General features: G+C 42.5%; 1 protein-coding gene across 2 annotated transcripts in view; it reads right to left on the bottom strand.

Moving 5' to 3' along the window:
- CDH20 (cadherin 20) overlaps window positions 1-25,048 on the bottom strand; it is a 118,074-nt gene that overhangs the window by 7,155 nt on the left and 85,871 nt on the right. For both annotated transcript variants that reach the window (XM_061994483.1, XM_061994482.1), the window contains 8 exons: window positions 24,499-24,793; window positions 22,717-22,836; window positions 19,140-19,307; window positions 17,144-17,331; window positions 12,310-12,563; window positions 8,551-8,687; window positions 5,260-5,381; window positions 3,226-3,343 (listed from right to left, as the gene is read on the bottom strand). In XM_061994483.1, the coding sequence (XP_061850467.1) occupies window positions 3,226-3,343; window positions 5,260-5,381; window positions 8,551-8,687; window positions 12,310-12,563; window positions 17,144-17,331; window positions 19,140-19,307; window positions 22,717-22,836; window positions 24,499-24,793 (1,402 nt within the window). The remainder of the gene's footprint in view (window positions 1-3,225; window positions 3,344-5,259; window positions 5,382-8,550; window positions 8,688-12,309; window positions 12,564-17,143; window positions 17,332-19,139; window positions 19,308-22,716; window positions 22,837-24,498; window positions 24,794-25,048) is intronic.

Here is a 25,048-nt window from a genome sequence, read left to right as displayed (position 1 = left end):
ATCAAGAAAAGAGGGCTTGTGAGGACATGAAAGCTCCATTATACTAAATAAAAGCAAGCACAGTAAGAATGCACAATGTTTTTCTATTACAGGTTCCAACTCGTAGAGGACTGGATGGCAGTACTTAGCTGCAGTGCTGAGCAGAGGCACTGAGGATCACAGCATGGTGAGTCCTACACCTGCCTGATGAGCAGGAGGGGAGAACTGTATCTCCCATGGGTGTGCAGGCTGGTGTCTCCATGTGCCTGTGAGACCAAGCTGTGGAGCATCTCCTTCCTGCAGTTTTCTGCCCCATTGGAAGGGATGCACCTCCCTGGAGTGGTCATGGGAAGTAACCACTGTGTAGGTCCAAACCTTGAGCTCAGAGTTAAGCACCGTTCTGCTTACAGGAAAGGCTTGGCTTCTTTCTGTATGTGCCTGTACAAGGACTGAGGATGACTAGCTCACAACTTCTGCTATTTTTTCAAAACCTAATTGTAGTAATTACGAATAGTTATGAATAATCATAGAATCATGTTTCACTGGGAGTGGTAGAAAGAGAACAAGCAGGCATTATAGACACTAGTGGCTTGAGGAAGGGGTCAGGTTTTTTTTTCTTGGTGATTTTCAGCTCGCTGCTTTTGTGCTCTGTCAAAAGGTGAGGCAGACCACTGTTTTAGGGTAAGAAGAAACAGATACAGTTTTTCATGGGACAAATTTAACTGCAACGAAGAGGACTGCCAGAGGCTTCCAATGATGGGCCTAGGGGTGGTATGACACTCACACCTGCAAGCATTAAAATGGCTGCTCTCTTCATCAGATCCTGGTATCCAGAGATGGAGGGCAGCAGTTAACAGCCAACAGAGTTTAAACTGGAAATGTGGTAAGCTTATTTTCTTTTTCATCCCATTCTTACAGCAGCCTCTTTTGCCAACTTTTTCCCATCATAATCTCATCTGGGTTTAGAAGCAGGGGAAAGAGGGCTTGCCAATGCTTTACATCAGTAACCAAAGAGATGGGAGACCCCAGGTCACTTCCCTGCTTTATCACCTATATCCTACATGGCCTTGAGAAGTCATTTAGGCCCAAATCTTTGCAGACACATGTCTATCTCCTGCTGATTTTACTGAACTCAAAGGGAAGGAGGCGTGTAAGTAGCTTAATTTCTCCTTGCCCTGGATCCTTGTCTATAAAGTGGAGAACAATAGGATTTCTCTGTCTGCCAGAGATATGTGGAGAATGAATAGACTGTAGAAGTTCTTGGAGACTAAAATGACAAGGGCCAAAGAAATATGTAAAACAGCTCATCAGAATGCAAACTGTGATCTATCTGTTGCTCGGTACAAATCAAGGTTTTAATTGTTGCCAGGAAGGCTGCATGTCTTGCTGTTTCTCTCACTGCTATATTGGCCAACCAAGTAATCAGCACAATTGCTAATTTCAATACTGTCTTCCCACAGCCTGGGAAGCGTTGCTGTCTCGTGTTTACGTGCACAGGCTGTGACTTGCAAGGTGGGTTCTTTTTCTTTTCTTGCCACCTTGTGACATACAGCGTAGCTATCTCCTCTGTGTCTATGTCAGTTGTATATTTATATAGTCCTTAGCGGTCCCTGGATGAAAATATAAATATAAATGATTGCTACTGAAATGATACTGTACTCCAAATTGCTGAAGCAGTAAATTAATCCTTCACGTGTGTATTTCAAATAGTCAGTGGCTTGATACGTAACATTTTTATTTCAGATTTGTAAGCAATAGTACCCTAAGCTTCTTGTGATATATATCTCTGGAAAACTGGTATTTTACAGAGAGCAGGAAGCACAGCCATTCAGTCACTGCTGTCACCATAAATTGTTGTAAGCATGACCATAGAAAAAGTGCATCCGATGCCGGGAATTTTGTGACTTTCTTTTTTTAGAACAATGCCTTGAGGATGAAAAGAGCCTGGTTTGCCAAACGTTTCAGCAAGAGCTGGGGTTTATTTGTTCACTAATTTTGAAACTATATATTCATAATCAAAAAAGAGGGAGACAATGGAAGAGAGGAGGGGGAAAAAAAAAGCAAGAAATTGTGGTAGAGAAGCTGCAGGGACACTATAGAAAAAAAATTGCTTTTGGGATGAAAAAGCATTAGCATGCTGTGGAAGAGGGCTCCAGACTCTGCAAACATGTTTTAAGACACATTTGAGTAGTGAGGGGCCAGGGGCTTCTTTATTAGCCTCTATGTTTCTCTTTCATAGGCCTGCAGAGGCACGAGAGGGGCTTATGGACAAGCAGGCACATGGGGGAGCAGGGGCAGGCCCGCTGCTTGGAGACTGGCCACAGATGCCGCAGGTAGACAGTCTTTCTCCCCATTTATTCTGGAATTGCTTGCTGATTCATGGTACTTTCCACACTAAACTCCTACTGAAATCCAGCCCTTCATATTGACTTCCAAAGTCCTGCACTCAAGGTCATCCCTCCTTCCCGATGACAGCTGGCGAGGACCTGACCTCAGCGCTGGTGTCTGCCCATAGAAATACTCTATCAGCAGCAGTCACATCAAGTCCTGCCACGGTGGAGCTTTCCTGCAGGCTCCAAAACCACCAAAGCTTCTCCAAAAGAAGCAAATTACACTGGTTAGGATACTCAAATGTCAAGCTTTGCTATGAGTCTTCCCACTGGTGTTTCAGTTTCTACTTAGTGCATTGTACATGAACTTTTAGCTGTAGCTGAAGAGTTACCCTCCTAAGGCTCTGCATCTCCTCTCTCCCTCCCTCTCTTTCCAGGGATGTGCAAAGAGGAAGAAAAAAAAGTGCTTCAGGGAAAAGACCGGAACAGCACAAGAACCTTCCCTTTCTGTGCCTGGGAGAAAACGTGAGCAATGTAATTCCCTTCAGATTTGTCTCCTAGTTCCAGTTGCTATCCTACCTTTAAGCATTTCCTTTTGAACAAATGCAATTTCCACTCTGGTAATCCGAGATGCCTGCAGCCTGACCATAAGACCTGAATTTGCACAAAACACTGGCACGTTTCCTTGAAGAAGAAAATTCTTCTATTGCTGGAGAATATTTGTAGAGTGGAAAATATCATATAACCTTCAAGTATGTTAAGCAATATGTCATTTTATCACTGCCTTTAAGGAGCAGGTGTCACTTGGTATTATTTGTAATGGCAGTCTTACTGCACACTGTAAGTCATAGCCTCTCAAGTCCAACTCAGGCATTAGAAATTAGAGTAGCTAACTGCCTATGTCCACTCTGATTACCTTGATTGTCCCTTAGAGTAAAGTTGGGGTTGTTGGCTGCCTCTGGAGCCAGGCTGTAGTAGAAGTGCTGACCTTCCTGTGGATCATCCCTGTCAATGGCGCTCACTGTCTGGATCAGCTACAGAATATGAGAACAAAACAGAAACAGGTGAGAAGCAATATATATATATATGTATATGTATACATAAATATAGATAAAAAATAAAGAAACAGCATATATCTTCTAATGTATATAAATATAAGCAACTGGGGCATTTGAACACAGGTGTCTTGCAGAAGTATAACATAAATCAAGAAGAGGCTCAGAACTGTGCAGGCTTCATTTATTTTGCTATGATCACGCAAAGTGCTTTTAAACAAAGGAGGAGATAGCCAGTTTGCTTCAAATAATAGCCACTTTTCTCTCATGCATCCCTATCTTCTGTTGCACGTTTCTTTTTTCTTTTGAGGGCCCAGGGTGCTCAGAAGATTCATTGTGCATTAGAGAGCTTGTAAGAAAGCCCATACTTATTTTCAGCTTCATTTTTCAGGTTGGTTATTTTCCTATTCTTTAAATTTTAAATCAATTAAATTCTTCCCAAGATGTCAGTGCAAAAGAAAGAGAGAAAAGGCAACTGTGCAGACATGGTGCATATGCAATAAATTACACCATGGAAAGAAACTAAGACAATGCTAAATACAGACAGAGATTTGTCACCTCACCTATAGAAGCTTAGTAAAGTAGGTCTAACAGCTTGAAGCACAGGGAGCTATAGCTCTGTCTGAATAAACATTCTGACATCTTTTTAGACAATGAATAAATCTTACCTGGATTTTTGCATTCAAAAGTTATTTTTGTATTCAAAGGTAAATGACAGACCCATAAAGTCTCATTCACCACCTTGAAACCGAAATCAGAGCTTTCCAAAATGTGGCAACAGAATTTGGCTTTCTTCACTGAAGGAAGTAGTTCAAATTAATGTGCATTATTTAGGACACCTACCCATCAAAGCCAAGAAAAAGGCTAGGCAATGATTTCTATTCCCTATATTACTATGGATCTCTGTAGATTAGTGAGATGAAATTATCCTGTATATGACAGTTGTGAGGACAGTTGTCCCAGCAGCACACAGCTATTTCATTCTTCCTCACAGCAAGCCAGGAGAAGCTTCAGCAAACACACAGTGATATTACTAGCATCATTTTTCCTTCACAAATCATGACTGGTGTCTCTATGTGTTTAAACTATGCTGTCTCTATGTGTTTAAACTATGCTAGTCAGCTTTGCAATTAGGGGACACAAGTCCCCACCGTGGGCTCTGGATGGTGAAGCACCAGGTCAGCTACCCCCAAGTGATCAGCAGTAGAACCTGTAGCAGCCTCAGTGAGGGAGAACTCATGTTTAGCTGTGACACAGGTAGACCTCGTCTAAGAGTTTTGGTGGGGTTTTGGAAGGGACAGAAGCAAAGAGGCTTCACAGCTTGCTTGGAGGTGCTGGTTTGAAGCATGCAAAACAGGGAGTCCTGTGCTCTTTATGTCTTTCTCCACAGCAGAACAGATTGATTTTGACTCCCCTTTGATGTAGAATATTATGTCCACCTCCCATAAGTCTGGGTACACTTAAGGCTTTTATAAATAGGGTATTAACAGTAAGCCCTGTCTGTCACACGTGGGCTGGGCTGACTCTATGGCACTTCTCATAATGCTTCTCCTCTTTTTGTTGCTGCTACAGGCCACGCCAGGTATTTGTTTGCTGAGACCTGCCCAAGGGGGAAGGCTTTATTTTGGACACGGAGTATACTGTGCAGTGAGCCTGGAAATTCAGGCACTCATGAGGAACGACTGTAGGAGAAAAAACAAGGTGCTATGTATGATGCCAATCCTGGCGTGCTGTGCTTGCCTTTGGAAAGCAGCACAGACAGCTGCTGACAAGGGTTCAGATGAAATGTGTGGTTAGCTGGTCCCTCTCTGCAGTGCTCATGCTTTATGGTATGCTCTCTCTGCTCAGGACAGCATCCCCTCTCCCCAACCCCTGGCACTGCTGCCATCTCTCACCTGCCCCGCTTTGGCGTTTTCACAAACAAAAGCTTCATAAAACCTTGCAAACTCTGGCGCGTTGTCGTTCACGTCCAGGACTTTCACTGTCACGGAGACGCTGCCCACCTGAGAGGGGTTGTCTGGAAGGAGGAGGCACACGGTAAAGAAAGGCAATCTACAGGAAGGGGAAGGGACTGCTCCTCACTCTGCTCAAGAGGTAAAGCAGATTTTTCCCTAATGACTCAGGTTAAATGACATATTCCCCTCGGGAACCATGGCTGCTTGTGGCTTGTGTGGCTCAGAGTGAAGTTGCAAGATGCTGTTCTCTGTCTATCCTGCCTTCCTGTCTAATCACACCTTTTGCAAACAAATTCCATCAAAGACTTAAACCTGATTTAGTTCAATGGGACTATTTCTATAACAAAAGTTTTAGACAATGCTCTGTGTTTTTTTTTATTGCCCTTGGACTGAGCAATACTGTTTGTTGAGCCTCACTACTGGTGGCGAGGAAAAACTCTTTTAAGGACAGGCTTGTTATTTAGAGCTTGTTGAAAGTGGTAATTCTGCAGCTCAGATACGTTTTGCTCACAATTTATGTTCCTTGAACTCAAAAATAGTGTCAAGTCTTTGATACTTTGTACAGGGGGGGTTTAAAATGTAATAACACATGAAATTGTACAGAAAAGCTTTCACTGAAGCTTAAAATTGCAATGAAAATTTTACATGCTGCATGACATCACTTGTGGTATTTCTGTCCTGCTGGTTCATTAGCTTTCTTTGCCAGTAAATCCATACATCATTTCACATATCTTCACAATTTTCAAACTAAGTGGCCACAGAATTTTTTTTGTTACTGTTTTTCTTCCCCAAACCATCATTTTTTTCACCTTATGTAATGAGAAAACAAAACTCTAAGCAGAAAGAAAAAAAAATATTAAGAATTTGGAAAAGGTTTAAAAGTAAAAAAAAATTCTTAAAAATTAATACTGTCATCTTCTTTTTAGCCACAACACTTTGTACATTTGTCTCCAAATATATGTCTATTTTGTTCATACAAATAACAGAGAATTTTCTTACACTGTGGAATTCTCTTACTGCACAACATGTTGCATTGTATCATTAATACTCTTGAACTATATTGTTTCTCCCTAATTTATAAATTGATCCTTCAGCTTCCCACATATCCATACCTGTCCTTCTTGCTAACACACCTGTCACTTCTACATTGGCACTCTTAGTAATATTAACCTAACTTTTAAAACTAGGTGCTTTGTTCAGGAGTGCAGAAGCAAGACATTTTTGAAACTATTCATTTAACTGATATATTGTGCTGCACGTGTACAGAGCCAAACTGGCAGAATGGAAGATGAGTCAAAGGAAGATGTGTCTTCATATTGCTCTCGTCCTCGAGTGCTGCTACAGGGGCAGCTTTTACAGACTCATGTGTGTATGTGGATTTACGAGAAATTGCAATGGCCGTTGCTGGCAGAAGATAAAACTGCCATCAAAACAGATGGGGGTGAGATCCTATCACACCGCCAACCCTTCTCACTACTAAAAAGGGGACAGAAAGGTATTATGTGCTGGAGCAGCCTGCACATACATGGCAGAATCACTAACCCTGTGAAATAGGACTTAGATCTGCACTTGGTCCACAACAACCCCCAGCAGCGCTACAGGCTTGGGGAGGAGTGGCTGGAAAGCTGCCAGACAGAGAGGGACCTAGGAGTGTTGGTTGACAGCAGCTCAACATGAGCCAGCAGTGTGCCCAAGAAAGCCAATGGCATCCTGGCCTGGATCAGGAACAATTTTGTCAGTAGGAGAAGGGATCATTCCCCTGTACTTGGCTTTGGTGAGGCTGCACCTCGAATACTGTGTCCAGTTTTGGGCCCCTCTCTACAAGGACATTGAGGTGCTGGAGAGGATCCAGAGGCGGGCTACCAAGTTAGGAAAAGATTTGGAGCACGTCTCACATGAGGAATGGCTGAGGGATCTGGGACTGTTTAGACTGGAGAAAAGAAGGGAGACTTTATGTAGAGACCTGAAAGGAAGTTGTAGCAAGGCAGGGGTCAGTCTCTTCTCCCAAGTAACAAGAGGAAATGGCCTCAAGTTGTGCCAGGGGAGATTCAGGGTGGATATGACGATGAATTTGTTTACTGGAAGGGTTGACAGACATCGGAACAGCCTGGCCAAGGGAGGTGGTGGAGTCATCGTCCCTGGAGGTGTTTAAGAGATGGGTGGATGTTGCGCTTAGGGAAATGGTCTAGTGGTTGATAGGGCTGGGACAAAGGCTGGACTCCATGATCTTAAAGGTCTCTTCCAGCTGAAACGATTCTATGGATATTCCCTCTGCTAATTTCAAGTTGGCTGACTACATTTTGGGCAAGTTTCTTGAAACTTATGTCCTCTCAAACTTCCCTATATCCCTGGTACAGCATGGATACGGAGGGAGCTCTCTCAGATATGAGAAACGACTCAGCTAGTGGCAGCAAGCTTCTGAAAAAGTGCTGCCCCTCAGAAGCTGAACTGAGATCCTCCACAAAAGCTATGCTGACCAAACAGATTTCAGGTGAAGACAGTCTGAACTGTTTATGTTACTTGCTTATATATCCCAAGCTCCTTTATATAAACTCACATTTGTTAGTGCTTCAAACTCAGCTACATTGTTCATGTTAGCACTATGAAATGATTAGCATTTCCTTGTTCTCGTAGCCTCAGTAAATACCTGGCACTGATGAACTCTGAGTTCCAGCTTACTGTAAAACCCAAAAGCATCAACAAGTTCAGCACACTAGAGGATCCCAAAGCACTCTGGCCCAAATTATTGATGCAGCAAGCAGATGGCGATGACATTTACTTGCTGTTGAGCCAAGGCAGATTTCAACTAGTGACCTAGCAGTGTAGGGCCATTGCTGCCTACCAGTGCCTGCACCAGTTGATCCTCCCAGGTAGGACTGGCAGCTCTGGCAGCTGTGCCTGCTTTAGCTACCCAGCCCTTCCGAAGAGACACAGCTCTTGCAGAAACACATCGGGAAAGGTTTTAAATAAATCCTTAGAATACTAATGATTTGAAAAAGCAGTACTCTGCATTTAATTGCCAGTCTCTACTACTTCCACCACCCTGTGAAAAGGAGCATTAAAAAGAATTAAAAAAGATGCAGTATTTGCTTGTTCATATCAGAAGACTAATTCAGTTACTATGGCTCCCTGCTCAGTGCATAAGAACATGGGAATTGCTGAATGAGGGTGTCTCAGCCTGCTTTGTCTATCTTATCTCTCTAATCTCTGTTCAGCCTGCATTCTCCTTACTCAGCTCCACGGCCAGCACAGTGATGTTGTGCCAAGAAATGTCCTCCCGGTCAAGAGGTCTTGCAGTCATCAGTGCTCCTGATGCAATGTCCACATAGAAGAACCGTCCCGGATCACTGCTCCTGTCAATCGAGTATCTGCAAGAGGATAGATTGAAAATATCATGTAATCCTTGTGAAAACCACATGTTACAGCCAAAAAGTAAGTACCCCAGCAATGGGAATACTGTCATACATCGCAGACCCGGAATCGGCTGCCCAGATGGGTTGTTGAGTCTCCTGATCTGGAGACATTCAAAACCCACCTGGATGAGTTCCTGTGTGACCTACTCTAGGTGGTCCTGCTCTGGCAGAGGGAGTGGACTAAGTGATCTTTTGAGGTCCCCTCCGACCCTTGAGATTCTGTGACTTGTATAGGCACAGACTGAGATGCTTGAAAAACTAGGAGTTCATGTGGTTCATGGCATTTAACAGTGAGTGCTACTCAGACTGAGCTGGAAGACAGGAAGATTTAGAGAAAGAAACCTCAAAGCAAGGCACAGCTCAGCACAGGAACAGCTGCTTTACAGAGAAAAATTGTCAGTGAGGAGTGTGATTTCTTTTTCTAAGTAAAATAATTATGCCCTTTCCTTGGGCACAATTTAGACAAGATGAAAATGACTTTACATCAGCTTATTCTCTGGGCACCTAGGCTGATGAGGAAGAACTGTTCCTCTTGCTTTTGTATTCTCTCCTCCTTCAGGGGAATAAACGCTACCTGCATCCTGGACCATCCTATGAACTGAGCCATGTCAAGGCGAGTGGAATGACAACTGGATTTCTTATATCATCCAGCCAGAAAAACATCTACGTCCTGTGAGGTTAATTCATCATAATTACTGAACCTGCCTGTCCAATATCACTTCAGTGTAACACTGAGAACAAGCTTTTTGCCTCTTTGAGCAGGTGAGCGTGGTGATACCTGCAGGCCAGAACACTTGGGCAAGGAGGCAACTAATGGACAGATGTCACTACCCTGCTTGGTCAGAGGGACCATTTTGCAATGTGTGTAAAATTGTCTATGCCCTTCATAGGCAAGAGTTTGATCTTAACAGCAGTTTCCATGAGCTGCCTTCCTAGCTATGTTAACTCAGTCAGGGATCCTTTGGCAAAAGCCACACATGTGCCTATGTAAATGCCATAGTCTGTGACAGAGCCCGGACTTCTTGTTGGTTCTTTTGCCAAAGTTGCTAGGAATGGAAAGCATTAGTCATAAGGGATGCTGAGCAGGGCTACCTCTGAATTTTCTCCTTTCAGCATAAATGGAACAAGCAAGCCAGCCCAATCTTGATACAGGGGCTTATGTGATATAAATACTATTGAGCTGTGTTGCTGGGAAGTACTTTTACACTTGTTTTTTTTCAGAAAAATTAAAGGAGATGGGATAGCAGGTTTGCTTCTCTTTCCTTCCCAGTCCCTTCACATCTCTTCTTAAATGAAGAGGTTTCTAAAGTGTTTGATTTATTTAGGAAATAAGAACAAGTGTTGCTATATTTTGCTATAATAATTATTCTTCTCTGAGGGCTATAAAAAGAATTACTCTCTGACAGTTTAAGGCCAATGAGTATCTGAAATGGAATATGGCCTTGTGATTAGTGGTGCAGTATTAATCACTGGTGTCAAGAGGCACAGGTGGAGTCTTTGTCTGGATTCTCCACCTAAGTTCTCCCGCTAATAAATACCTGCTCCTTCACATTTGTTTCCACTGTACTCTTTAGGTAATCTTCCTGAATCACTTTACAACAATCATGGCATATTTCCAGCCATCAGAATTTCACAGTGTGAGACTCCAGATACTGGCTGCTGGGAAAATGAGGATTTGAGAGTTCCCTCATGCTTAGTAAGCCCTTCTGAAACGTGTCCTGGCTTCTTCATAATAGAAAAAAAGTGGCAGAAGGAAGGGCCAGATCAAAGTTTTAATTTCAGATGGATTCCAGCTTGTGTAACAAAATACATATTTCGGATTTCAGTTTCCTTATCTTATCTTGCCCTGTGTAATGTGAATGCAGAACAAGCCTATAACATTGGCAGACTGGTACTGCACAGAGATGGCACAGATGGAGGAGACCATGTGAGAGGCAAGGAGAACCAATTCCTAACATCTGCATTTTAGATAGCATTACAAATGATATTTACTCTTTCTTTTTCCCCTCTGTTTCCTCTACCCCAATCATTTACATTTGTATATACTAGGGGTAGGGGAGGAAGAAAGGAAGGAGGAAAGGAAAGAAAATGGGAAAGGAGAAAGATAGGAAGAAAAAGAAGAAGAAAGTTGGGACAAAACAGAGTTACAAAGGAGTTTGTGCATACTTGCAACCTTTTTATTTTCTAATTTATCTTTGGTGATGCTGTTTATGCTTTATAGACTGCATTTCATCAAGGGTAGTCACTGGAAAGCTCTGATGAAAACTAAGAAAAACCTCGTTAAAAATAACAATGAGCACTTCTACCCTCTGATAGTCCGCAGAATTATTCTTATACTATTTTAAGCAGATTAGCACAAAGCTGTTTGCACTGCAGTGTTTGGATAATGCCAGACAGTAATCAGCAAACCAGGATGCAAGTGGAAAAAAAATGTAATGAAATTGTGATGTAGGCAGTATAATACTTAGTTTTACTGAAGAATTTTAGACAGTGTCATAAGAAGTATGATAACCTTATAATGCTGGTAGAAAAGATAGGTATATTAATCTAGCAGAGATGAAAAAGAATAATTAGAGCAGCAACACAGAAAGAAATGCCATTAAGAAGAACAGACTTTGTGTCTGCTCATTACCCAACTGAAGCCCATACGGATTTCACTTTCTTCGAAAACTCCAAATACTCAATGTTTCAACTGCCTCCTATATTTCCCAGGTCTGCCACCAAATACAGACAATCCAGAAACTGAACTGGTGCAAGGTTAGGCAAACAGCAGCTCAACACCCAAAGTGTTTCCACATTGAGGGAAGCAGATGATCTGCTGGGGTTAGCAACCTGCAGTCACTCAGAGCTTTTGCAGGCTGTGAACATTAGTATGTGGGTTGGTCATGGAATAAAAGTCTTCTCTGATAAACCAGACTGACTTGGCAGTCACTATGGAAAAGAAAGAGCACTGTAGTCACACAAATCTGCTCCTTTGGCGCCTTGCAGAGCTGCAGCTATGAAGCTCCCATGGCTGTAAATACACCTTTACCTTTCTTAACTCCTCATGGGACTATCTAGCTCTGTAGCTTTGACCAGACACTATATAATTTAGTGGTTCATGAATATTTATTAGTAGGCATTCAATCTACTCCAAAAGTAGCTGTGTATTTGAGCTGTTGACAAAAGCAGGCTTTGAAACAGAAGGAAGAGAAGAGAGAAGTGAGCTGATTACCTGCTCCTCAGTAAGGCAGCAGATTCTTAGCAATGCTGTCAGGTTTTGTGCCAGCAAAGGCACAAGAGTCTGGGGTTTGTTTTTAATGTATGCTATCAGGACATGCCTGACCAGTTCATTGCAATGCTACGTGCAGGCATTCTCTGTACCACAGAAAAGGTAAGGGTGAGCTCCTGTGTTGCTCTGACAGCCATAGCAGAGCCCTTCAGCGTGTGAGATCTGGTTTCACTAAACCCACTTGATGACTATTACTGGCTTAAAAAGAGCATCCCTCCCACCAGTGCTGTTTCAGCCCCATCACTGCCCCACCAACCAGAGGTGCCAGAGAGTGAGGTCAGGGGAACACAAAAATCGAGGATAGACCTGATGGAATTGTTGGTCAGATCAGGGTCCTTGGCAGAAATAATCTGTATGGTGGTTCCAATCTCCACGTCCTCTGGCACTTCCACAAAGTAGAAGCTGGGTTCAAACACAGGAGGTTCATCCACATCCTCCACGCTGATGTGGACGGTGGTGGTGTCGCGGAAGGGACCCAGGTTCAGGAACCGCATTTCCAGGTGGGGGTTGGCACCCTCTACTTTCAATGTGTAGCTTTTTTTGCTCTCAAAACTTAAAGGCTGAGGGGAAAAAAAAAAATACTAGCATTAGGCACACCGAGTCACGTGATTTAGGCCATATAATTTCAATTTTCAGAAGTAAAAGACAGCCTCTAATATAAACTGATGCTTCCTTTCTAAAAGAAGCCTTTGCTACGATTTTTAATCGTCAGGGTAGCAAAGGTAAATGTTTGCAGATGAAGACAAAACATTGACAGTGGCATTAGAAGTAGCACTGCTGACATTTTTTTTTTAAAAATTGACAGTTGAGCTGAAAAAGCCAGAAGAAATATTTTCAGATCACTTCAGAACACATATTCTTTCATTCTTGTTGCTGAAATGAAAATAAAAGTGGACACATCACTATGGTGCTGTGATTCACAGACCGTGTTTCATGTCACTCTGAGGAAAATGCAGGCAGAAACAGACAGTATGGGAGCACCTAAAAATAAGGGAAAGGTATGAAGAGTTAGTTCCTCAAAAATGGGTCCTGGTGGCAGGGACAAGGATGCCCACATACAAGGTGGAGGTCCCAGTGAGCATCCTCTTTTCTCCCTGAGGAGGTCAGAGTCTTGTCTCCCTAGAGCCCTGCCTGCCAAGATGCCAAAGTGCTCCAGTGGGAGCAGGGGACAGAGACAGTTTCTCTTATTTCAGTTTTTATCAGTAATCCATCCTTCCTTGCCAGAAGTGTGTTTTTTCACTCCTCTCAGTAAATATCTTAAACACGGGTTCACAATCCAGATGTGCGAAGTAGTAGGATTTGAATCTCCTCCCTGGCTAGAGAACAGTTTAATTTCAAAGCATTATGAGGTAACCCCAACCTTTTCCTAGGGAAGCTTGTCCACTCTATATGAAATACTCAAGTGTTATTTGAAACAGGGAGAGGGAATGGCTTTTATTTTTTCTCTCTTTTTTTGCCGGGGGGGGGGGGGGGGGGGGCGGTGGGGGCTGAGGGAGCAGCTTCCTTTAAGTAGTTACATGCATTTGATTCCCTATCTAGATAAAACTGAACATGGATATAGAAATAATTAATACCAATACTGAACTTTTCAATAAATAAAATTTTTTCATCTGTCTTTCCTCTTCTTTTCACAGATCTCTGAAGAAAATAGGGCCTCTCCAAAACCTGATTAGATCTAAATGGAGAACCATATCTAATGTGCAATCCACTAGTCTCAATAAGAGATGACTGAAAGCATCTGACAAACCAGAATGATGGTATGAGAGAATCTGTCCAAAACATACAGAAAATGTTCACCAGATGAACTACTCCTTACAGAGAACACAGTCATACTTCCCAAGCTGCAGTCAGAAGTTACAAACAATCCTGCTGTGGTTAAATGATCACAATCCTTTACTTGTATAATCTGGGGAGTTTTAATGCTGAAAACCAGTGCAACTGAATCCTCTTAGCTGGCACAGATCCTGAGCAAGACAAACTTTGTACCAGGAAGGAAATGGCATAATTCTCAGGGTCTCCCAGTGGCACATGTTCCTTTTTGGCACATCAATGTTGTTCAAACCATAAGGCTTTATTTATACACAAGGATTTGAGCACTGTGTATGGAACTACCACACAGCCTCAGTTCATTCAGGCTATGGTAAGAGCACTGCTGTTCTCATCCAACACCATTGCTTTGCCTAATCAGCTCTTCCTTTCTTCTCAGTGATGTCCAGTGATAGGACAGGGGGCAACGGGTACAAGCTGGAACATAAGAGGTTCCAAAGAAATACAAGGAAAATCTTCCCTGTGAGGGTAAGGGATCACTGGAACAGGCTGCCCAGATGGGTTGTGGAGTCTCCTTCTCTGGAGACATTCAAAACCCACCTGGATGAGTTCCTATGTGACCTGCTCTAGGTGGTCCTGCTCTGGCAGGGGGTTTGGACTAGATGATCTTTCAAGGTTCCTTCCAGCCATTGACATTCTGTGACTACCCCTAGACTGGCAAGGCAAAGTGATAGGCAGCAAAATGGAGGAAGACAAAGCAACTGAAAGTCAAGGATGTGAATATCATCACTGTAGCAGTGAAGTTCTCCTTGGTCAGCCATAACCCATCTCTTTTCTGCCCTACTAAATAGTGCAGCTGGCCAATTCTGCAGCCATGAGATGTATATTAGTTTAAGCAACAGCAGCAGAAAGTTCACATGCTCAGGCATGGCAGGAGTATATACTACGGGCCTCAAAACACCTCTTGAATTCAGTAGTAGCTTCACTACTTGCCTACTGTCACAACAGCCTCTTTCTTCAGAAGTGGAAACATTGCAGTGACACATGAAAGCTCTTGCTGTCACAGTACAATGACCAGTACACATGTCCTGCATAGGAATGCCTGACAAAAGACCCACTCAGCATTGACCCACATGGGAATGAGGAATGAAGATAGGAAAGGGAACTGATTTTCTTATGCTGAGGGAGATGATGGTCCCATATTACTAGAGATGCCCATTACTGCAGAGTCATTCTGGTTTACCAGTTGCATATTTATGCATTGTAGAAATAGCATTAAATATATCTACATGACCAAGCAATACTTTCTGTCCATCTGGCATGGAATGTGCAAGGCAAAGCTGCCTAAACATATACTACATCATGTGAATAAAACTCTGTGAGAAACACTGCAAGTACACTAAAAAGCTAAGTTGTAAAGTGAGCAGCTAAATCACAGAAACAACAACTGTAAAACCCAACTGCATTTTCAAAAGACTTAATCACCTCGTTAGAAAAAGTGACAAAAATCAAACAAGCATGCCAAGCCACCACATTTTTGATGCTCCCGAGTTCAGACACCCTCAGTTAGCTTTGGACTCCATCAGCAACCACGGCCTTCCCTCCTGAGCCTCTCACCCCTTAGCACCAGAGAGCTGTAGCTCTTCAGGAGATGCACAACATTTTGTGTGATGTGTGAGCTAAACGGCCACAAGACCACAAGCCGTGGCCTTTTCTGTGACTGTACATTCTGACTTTTTGATGCCCATGATGGAACTGTTACTTATTTCATTTGGGGTTTTCTTTTCTTCTTGGGTGGATACAAAGGACAACTTTCCCAATCTTTGGCTACTGATAATCATAACATTTCAAAGAGCTACAGAAGCCTATAGAATTTTAAAAACATTTATGTACAGTAGGTGGATTGAGCTGTATATACCTGATACCAATAGGTACTTGTTATGATTGATGCCATAAATTTCACATAATCACAGAATGGTCAGGGTTGGAAGAGACCTTTAGAGATCATCTAGTCCAACCTCCTGCTAGAGCAGGTCCACCTAGATCAGGTCACACAGGAATGTGTCCAAGTGGCTCTTCAAAACCTTCAGAGAAGGAAACTCCACACACTCTCTGGGCAGCCCATTCCAGGGCTCCATCATCCTCACAGTGAAATAATTTTTCCTTATGTTTAAATGGAAGCTTTTGTGTTCCAGCTTCATCCGATTACCCCTTGCCTGTCACTGGATAGAACAGAAATATACTTGTAAATATTAATGTGATCCCCCTCAGTCTCCTCTTCTCCAGACTAAACAGCCCCAGTTCTCACGGCCTGTCCTCATAAGGAGGATGCTCCAAATTGTTATAACTCCTCCTCCTGACATACACGAGCATCTAATGAAACTGTATTTGTAATAACAAAAGTCAAGCCTGTTAGTTACTTTGAAGAAACTATTTTCTTTCATCAACAAATGAGTGAAAAATAATTACATTAGAGTTTGCATTCAAAGTCTATTTCATTCCACCAAACATGCTTAACTTTAGGGACTACTGCACATAAACAGGAGTTGGAGGAAGGTGGCTGTAAACACATGCTTAAATGCTTTGCTGCAGGGCACAGAAGTTTGTAGGGTCAAATCTCTCCCATGACTTGTTCCATTTTAGGGCACAATTTAGTCCCAGGCTATTTAAGTGGAGACTATACTTCCTTATTTGTGCACTAGATATGCTTAGGCAGAAATACAGCTCCAACTGCATAACCTAGAAACGGAGATGAACTTCTACCATTTACATAAGACTGTAGAATAAATATCCTATAGCAGGGAGTCCAAGCAAAACACTCTGTGTCTTTCTGTGTCTTTCTGTGTAGCCTGCAGTACTTGGTACTAGCAGTTTCACAGCTGCCATTTTACAGACAGCTTCTTCTAGCCTAATTAGCATTTATGGATCTTCAAGCAGCAATTAAAAAAAATACTGCCTGGGTTTTATTGGTTTGTAAATAATTCTAAGGCATGCTTTATTATTGTTTGTGGGACACAGGAGTGAAAAATGTGTACAGTTCAAATGCAAATATTGATCTAATTTCTTACATTGTAGGATAATTAAGCTACAGAGGATATTTAAATAGATAAATAGTGAATCGGAACATTCTTTCTGCAGGAAAAGACATGTTTATGCTAATACTGTCCCCACTTTTTAAAGGTTTCTCCTAGGAATGTAGTCAGCTTTCATATTTTAGCGATGAACGCTAAATAAATGGTGGTTTATAGCAGGAAAGGGGCTATTGTCATGTAATGGGAACCAAGTTACTACAGGCATAAGGGAATATTGCATGCATAAAATGTAACCAGGACCTTTAACCACACAAATTACTATAAAAGGGAAACTTTACTACCTTTCTCACAGTTATGATGCCAACTTGGTAATTAGGATCGGTGTTAATATCAAAGACATCCAGTCCATCTCCATCCACGAGGCTGTATTTCATCTCAGCGTTAATGCCTTCATCCAGGTCTTTAGCTACCACGCGGCCCACCGTGGAGCTGACGGGCGCCGACTCCAGCACGCTCATCTGATAATGCTCTGGCACCAGCAGCAGACAGGGAGAGAAGAGCAACAAACAGACTGTGAAAATGCCACAGTACTGCCCATAGCCTGCAGGGAGTCTCTACTACCTTTCCCAAAGCTGCAACAGCCATGTGATTTCCTTTAAAAAAACCCCAGCTCGACTGAATGGCCTGGGAAAGTTTTATTCAGGTGTTGGCCATATCAGTGATTTGTTCAACAGGTTCTTTTCAAAACAGCAATATACCTGAAAAGGGGAACTTCAACTAGAAAAATAGGGCAATTAACACCCATGCTGTTGCAGCCATGATGTAAGGCAGGAGATGAAACAGATTTAATAGGACTGGCGTCTTTTATTAGATCACCTTGTACAGCAAGAATAAACACACAAGTTCCAAGCACTACAAATCCTTTCTCAAGTCTGAACAAACTTATTTTTGGCCCTGAACATGGCTTTAAGAGTTTACTTGTTTCTTCCAAATTTACCAGTTACTCTGTTCAAATATACTACCTCTGCCTACAAATGCTGTCTTGAGCACATTTGGTGCATCACTAATTTGCTTAGCAACAAGCCTGGGGAAAGAGAGAGCTGCTATTTTAAAAGTGTGTTTTAAAAATATAAATGTTATATCAAAAATAGTCCTCTACTATCATATTTTATGTTCAGTCCTTCCTTGGTGCACTGTCTCTGTTGACTCCACCAATTATTGAACTTTATAAGGCAAAATAACAACAAGAATGGGGTTTGATCTATTATTGTTTTTCTTAACCAAGAATTTAATATCAAGCAGTTACGATTCACATCACTTTCAAAACAGGACTGGCAATGGTGTGTTTCAGAAATTGCTCTGACAGAAGAAGAAAAGTGGAAGTTGAGGCTTCTTGCTGATCTTAGTGGAATGCTTTGATTTAGCAGTGCAACAAGAAGAATAGCAACAAAAGAACTGCAGGAGTTTTCATTTTTCAGGTAGATGAGAAAAACAGCAACACTAAAATGGCTTGAGACTGAACTACACCACCAAAAGAACTGGATTTCTTTAAAAAAGCAATGAAACAAACCCAAAACCTTAACAGATTTAGTTCAATCAAACCTAAAAAGTTGCTGTCAAATTTCTAATATTAATATAGAATTATGTCCATAAATGCAATCTTTTTTTTTAAAGGAGCAAAATATCTTGCTTCAGGATTCACTTTTGTAGCTACAAAGTAACATTTCTGATAAGAATAGAGTTGCTTATTCTTGCATTCCATTAACTGTGGCCATTACATATCTTAGGGTGTAGTTGTATATTGCCAAGGCTTAGATGAACCTTTCCTAGAGGGCAGCCTGTAGGACAACACACAACACACTCTACATTGGCAGCACAGCTAACCAGATGTTCTCCTGCAGTGACCTGGCTGGAACACTGAATGAATTATCTTTCAACTTCCAGCACCGTCACATGTCCCTGATTTGACAAGACATCCTTTTGGAGACAGGATGTAAAGAGAAACAGAGCAGAAATTAGTAGCCAAAGGCAATAACGATGAGCAGTTCAGGAACACAACAGATTTCCTTCTTTCTTTTTTTTGCTGTAATTTCCCACCGTTCAAAAAAAGTGCTATTTTTGATAACTTTGGAAGTCGGAAACTTTTTCTGAAAGAAAAGGTGGTGAATGCTCCATTTTGCCATTTTTCCAAAAGGAAAGTGCCTTCATGGACTTGAAATCCTGCCCATCAGTATCTGTCATGATCCTGAGTTTGAAAAACGGGTGTTAAAGAGAGCAAACAGCAGCACTACCGCTCAGCCACTCCTTTTTGCCCATCCTGGCACAGCGAGTACTCACTCTGTGGAAATCTAGGTGGATTGTCATTGACATCAGAGAGGGTGATGTTGACTGTGGTTGTTCCAGCTAATCCTCCCAGCTGCCCACCCATATCCTTGGCCTGGATAATCACTTCGTAATATTCTTTTGCTTCTCGGTCCATGTTCATTAGAGCTGTTCTAATTAAGCCTGAGATTGAGGAGAGGAAAGAGGTTTTGAGAACAAAAGAAATGCCAGGTAAAGAGTACACAAACAAGTGGAGTGCTCTCACTCCTGCATCACATTCACTATGTCAGACCAGACTCTGCATTCAGTCTCACCTTTTCTCACCAAAATTAAAGCTAGGTTCTTTCCTCACGCAAATTAAATCTAGGTTAACAGAAGGTGTGAATTTTAAAGAAGCCCAGTTAAAATGCATCAGCTCTGGGGCAGGCTGTCTGCTCAAAATGTTGCCTCCCAAGGGAGGTGGAAAAGCATTTCAGGAGCAGAGTGCATTACGCTGAATTAAGGCCCTGCTCAGGACAGCTCTGTCTGTACAAAAGATAGAAGTGATGAGATTAGTTAGAAGATGTATCAAGAGGAATTTTCCCAAGCATCCCCACACGTGAGGTCCTGGGGGCAACCTGACAGAAGCCCACGGGCTTTGCTTGGCTCCTTCAGGACCCACGCTGGGGGCTAGAGAGCAGGATTTTTGGGATAATCCTGTGGTTCGTGCACGGGGAGGGGGGTCACCCATTTCCTGCGGGGTGACACTACTGCAAGAAGACATGAGGTGGCAGCAGCACTTCTCTTATGGAGCCTTGAGGAGCCGGGCCACATCCCCAGCCCCCGGCCAGCCGGCACGGAGCTTCTGGGGTGTCTGACGCTGCGTTTAGATGCTTATCTTTCTTTTTCCTTGCACAGTCAGGTCTGTGGGTGAGCGCACTCCTCTCCTTTTCACTCCTCTGCCCTCACTGAATCCTGCACCAGGATGGAATGCGAAGGCTTAAGTTTCAGAGTTACCAAATCTACAGTGCTCCCAAAGCCACCCATTCCTTGCACCTCCAGCACCTCCTTGCCCACAGCGTGCAGGCAGCTCACTGCTTTCCTAGAATCACAGATAGAATCTTTTTGGTTGGGAAAGACCTTTAAGATGATCGAGTCTTAGCAACAGGCCTGCCTGGCCTCGCTAGGGTCCCTGAGCGGGAGGAGATGCCATGGCTGGGGATGCAGCCCAGGGGATACAACTGCTAGGGACACCTTCTAGGCACTAACAGCCCCTGCTAGACATGGGCTGGCACACATTTGAGGTGCCCTCCTGTGTGGGGAGAAATATGTGTCAGCCACCCCAGTCTGGCTCATGGCTCAACACGTAGTATTTGCATATCAGGACACTATTAACTTGTGTGATCTCCATTTGGTCTGTCTTTTTAGCAGAAAGACAACATATGGGTTTAATAAAGAAGCAGTAAAAAGATATTGCATTAGTAATTATCACTGCATAAAGAAAGGAAGAAATAGTGACCAGTACTCTATTTTAATCTTGGTACATGGAACCTTTAAGAGTTTCATGCTGGAAAGCTGAATGACTCCTGTGAAGTGCTGAAGCTCCTCAACTCCCATGGATATAAATAAGATGTGAAAATGCTTTGCATTTTGTGAAGTATTTTTTTCCATATGCAACTAGTTTTTAGGGAAGTTTCACTCTCAGCATGTCCTTAATACAGAACAAGCTAGATCTAAAAACCAGATAGATCAGAAAAAAAAAAGCTATTAGTGGCTAAAAGCCAGGCTCTGCCATGCCTATATTTGGGGCCTCTGGTCCCTAGAGGAGGGCCAGTTCAGGACACCAAAACTCAGAGCCAAGTTGACGTTCGTGCTCCTCCAAATGGGACCCAGAGAAGCAGTCACACTGAGCAGAGAGGCTGCTGCACACAACTGGTCAGCAAGAAAATGCTGAGGATGGTGATGAACCTTCAAGGCTCAGATCCTCAGATCTTCCAAAATAAAGGTGCTGATACCATTTCTTTTACCAAACTGAGTGAGTTTCGTGCTCTTCACAAAAGTAGTAAAAAGCAGAATTGCTGTCCTTTCTTTTCTGTAACAGCCAGATGGTTTCTTGGGGTGACTCAGAGGCCTCTGCCTGAGGCGATTTAAATCCATGTTTTTTACCTTCTAGTAGAATATGATCATGGACAGAATGTAAAAGTATTCTGGAAAAAGAGAGGAGATGGCTCTCATCTGTCTTTTGAAGTTGTGCCTTCACAGATACATTAATTCAGCACCTGTGAGGCTAATGACAGACAGGAAGAGAAACATGCTTCTGGAAGCAAGAGAGTGTGTCAGGAGGTGAAGGATAAAGATCCCAAATGCTTTTAGCAGAATAGTGTGTTGAAATGGGTTGCCCACTATTGGGTGCTTTAATCATTAGGCATCAATATAAAGGAGCTGGTGGTTGTTTATGCTCTAGCACTGTTTTAAAAGAACCTGCAATTGCACTTTGTGGGTTACCCAAATGCTGCAGTGGGTTTGCATCAAGGAAGCTGGTTAGACTCCTGTGCCTGTGATGGGCAAATGGTTTCTGGCACACAACTGCACATAGCCTAAATGTTCACTCTGTTACCCACTTTTAAAGGCTGAGGCAGCTCTTGACACATCCAGAGATGCATGTCTAACTGACTGGGAAATTAGGAAGTGGAGAAAAAAGGCATTTTCTGGGTTAAATATAAATCGAGTACATGACTTTGGACTTCAGGGCCACCTAAGTCACACTCTAGTAGTTAAATCTGTACTGGATCTGACCTTGAATATTGCTGCTTTGCTTCCTTAGAAATCATTCAGTACTTGGCAAATCTATGATTATGCCCTTACTTGTCTGTGGTTGATAACCTCATTACAAAATGAACATTGCCTGCTTTATTTAAATTGTAAAGAGCTGAGGAAATAACATGCCACATACAAGTCTGGTTAGAGCACCTACTCCATAAAGTGCACACTTTCAGATGTAGATTATGCAGGGTTTTTTTCTATTTTGTCCCCCAGGGCTCAACAGAAACTATCGTCTCATGAGTTTCCGACCTTAGCACTACAGATGCCCTTTAGAAACTGTCAAAATCTGTCAGATTTCTCTTTTGGATATAAACCTTAGATATATACAGAAAGAGAGAAAACAAGCGAAACAGGGAGGGTGTCCTGTAGATAAATTTAAGGTTATTAACAAGAACAGCCTTAGGTAAAACTACTCCAGAAAACTGCATCCTTTAGCTTGCACTTTCCAGTCCCTGTTGGTTCATAGATTGCTTTTTCCCCACTAAGCCTTGTTATCAACTAGATCTGCTGAAGACGACGTTGCAATGATAGAAGCCAACAAGAATATTTGCAGCACCAAACTCACCCAGCTCCCAAGCTGTAGAATATATCATTGCAGAAACCCCATCCTTCTTCTGGAGCTCATTACCACAGCCCTGCTTTAAACCTTGCACAGTGATTCTCTATCTTGGCTCCAGGCCTTAGAAGTACGTTTCTCTGACAACAGTCATGATGCGCTGCCTTTTCTATCTGCTTGAAAGTTTTCCTTTTGCTTTTTCACACTGCCCAGTTCCCTGGTGAAATTACATACCTGTCCGAGAGTCCACAGAGAAGTATGGTTGTCCTTGGAGAATACTGTACACCACTCTTGCACTGTTCCCATAGGTTGGGTCATCAGCATCTGTCGCTGTCACCTGGATAACAGAGGTACCTGACCAAAAAAAAACCCCAAACCTATCAGGTAAGGCTTTGTGAGGCAAAGAGCTGGCATAAAAAACACTGAGTTCAAAACAAACTGAAATGCCTAACAAGAGCTTTCCCACACCAAACTTTGTTTGATGAAGCTCATAGTGCTTGTACTTATTGCTCTTACTTGTGTCTCATTAGCACTAAAGGAATGAACAGGCATAAATTCATCATGCGACTTTAAGAAGATATAAAAGAGCAAGAACTCTATGGATCACAGTTAAAGAATTGCTGACCTAGCAGTACTTTGTTACAGTTTGCAGAGAGCTGGCAGTTATATACTGCTTGCTTCTTTTACCCTTTTCTTCATTTTAAATGTTACTTAAAGGCAGCTCAAATGAGATCTACAGCTATGCTGATATAAATCATAAACCACTGTAGTGGGCCTATGGATGCTGTATATTGAGTGAAGGATGGAAACTGTACATAAATAGTGAGTGTGAAGGGATGTATCTCAGATAATCTCCCAGTGGGTTTGCAGTAGTACATTGCATGGCCTAGAGATTACACCTTGCTGAAGTGCCTTTTGGAACCTGGACAGATGCATATATATTTCTTCTCCTCAATTGGTTTTCAAGGTCTGCTTCCTCTGAAGTTAATAATGGCTTGCAGGTGATGTAATTTATCAAGAACAAGGGGAAGGTAAGGCATAACTGTTTGAAATATATGTGAGTTTTGACTCCTTAAAATGTCAGACAATGCCTTTATGAATGTACCTAGCCTTCTACATAATGTTTTGTGTTAGAAACAAATCCGGTGTTACTAGGTGCACGCTGGAAAATAAATCTGAATTCAAGCTAGCCATTACCATTAAGAAGCATTATTTCTGAATGAAAGTTTTGTATTTGATGCTTGTCTCTAGCTTTATGGCAACATAATATTAAAGAATGAGATGTTGAAGCATGTCTGTAATTTCAGGACATGAGATTTACGTGGTATTATTATCTCCATAATGATGTCACAGAGCCAAAAAGCAATAAGCAATTCCAATAGGAAGAAAAAAAAACATCCAGAAAACCAGTATTTTCTGTGAGTACTGGATTTGCTATGTGGAAATGGTTTCTCCTGACTTGTGTAGGTAGAAGGTTTGACTTCTGCACTACAGTAACATGACTGTCTCTGACATGATCCCATTCTCTACAGGTGGATAGTATCAGAATCTTGGGACTCACTGAACTGTGTTTAGTGCAGGTTTACATGGATTAGGAGTAAAGCTGCTAATAACTGTTGTCACATCTCCATGATTTCAAAGGCTCCTGGAGAGTATTTCAGCTCTCAGTTTTTTTATTTTCTGGATGGTAATGGTTGTCTAATACACATTCCTATTGCTAATGTCTGACGGCAGGGGAGAAGGGGCACTAGGTTCCTGCAAGTTGTCTGAGGATGACATGTTCAAATTGCATCTTTTTTTTAGCTCTCTTGCCTATTTTCTTTCAGAGGGGCCCGGCTGACAGTTGTATAAAGCCTACTATCCCTCTTCTATGGTTGTCAGGCACCCTGGGGGAAAGTTCTCCTGTCCTGCAGGTCCTGCGCAAGGGGCAAGAACTGAGTCCAAGAGTAAGGGGATTTATGTTTTGATGACCATCTCCAATTATTGGGGGAAGAGACTCCACAAAATCTGCCTTACCTACAGGTGACATTTCTGGAACAGAGGCTACGTAAGGTCCATCCAGGAACTTGGGCTCATTGTCATTGATGTCTTGGATTTTGATGATGAACTCTGACTCCGGTTCCATCGGCCGCCCGGTTCGCCTGTCCAGAGCCTGCGCTCTGAGGGTGTACTGCGACCTTTCTTCTCGGTCCAGCCGCTGAATGGCGTGGATGTCTCCCGTGGTATCATCAATTGTAAACACGATGCCAGCTCCCTCTCCTGAGAGGATGTATTTGATTGAACCATCTCCCCTGTCCATGTCAGAGTGGAGCTGCAGAAAGGAACAGGATTCAATTAGACCATGAGCTGGGCAAGCAGCTGCTGGGAAATACAAAGCACGTGAGCATCCTGAGCATTTTGGTCTCACTGTTGGGACTCACAAGCTGGTTTTAATGAACTTGTTTTGCTGCAAGACGCAAATACTCAGTCAAGTCTGTGTCACAGAGTTGCAATTAAAAACCCGCTCCTGCCTTCCTATTTCGGCACCCACAGCTGTGCCAGAAGAAGAAGGCAAAGACACCCAAAC

This window comes from Colius striatus, chromosome 4 (assembly GCF_028858725.1).
Source record: "Colius striatus isolate bColStr4 chromosome 4, bColStr4.1.hap1, whole genome shotgun sequence".
Taxonomy (NCBI): Eukaryota; Metazoa; Chordata; class Aves; order Coliiformes; family Coliidae; genus Colius; species Colius striatus.
This window is presented reverse-complemented; position numbering and strand designations above follow the sequence as displayed.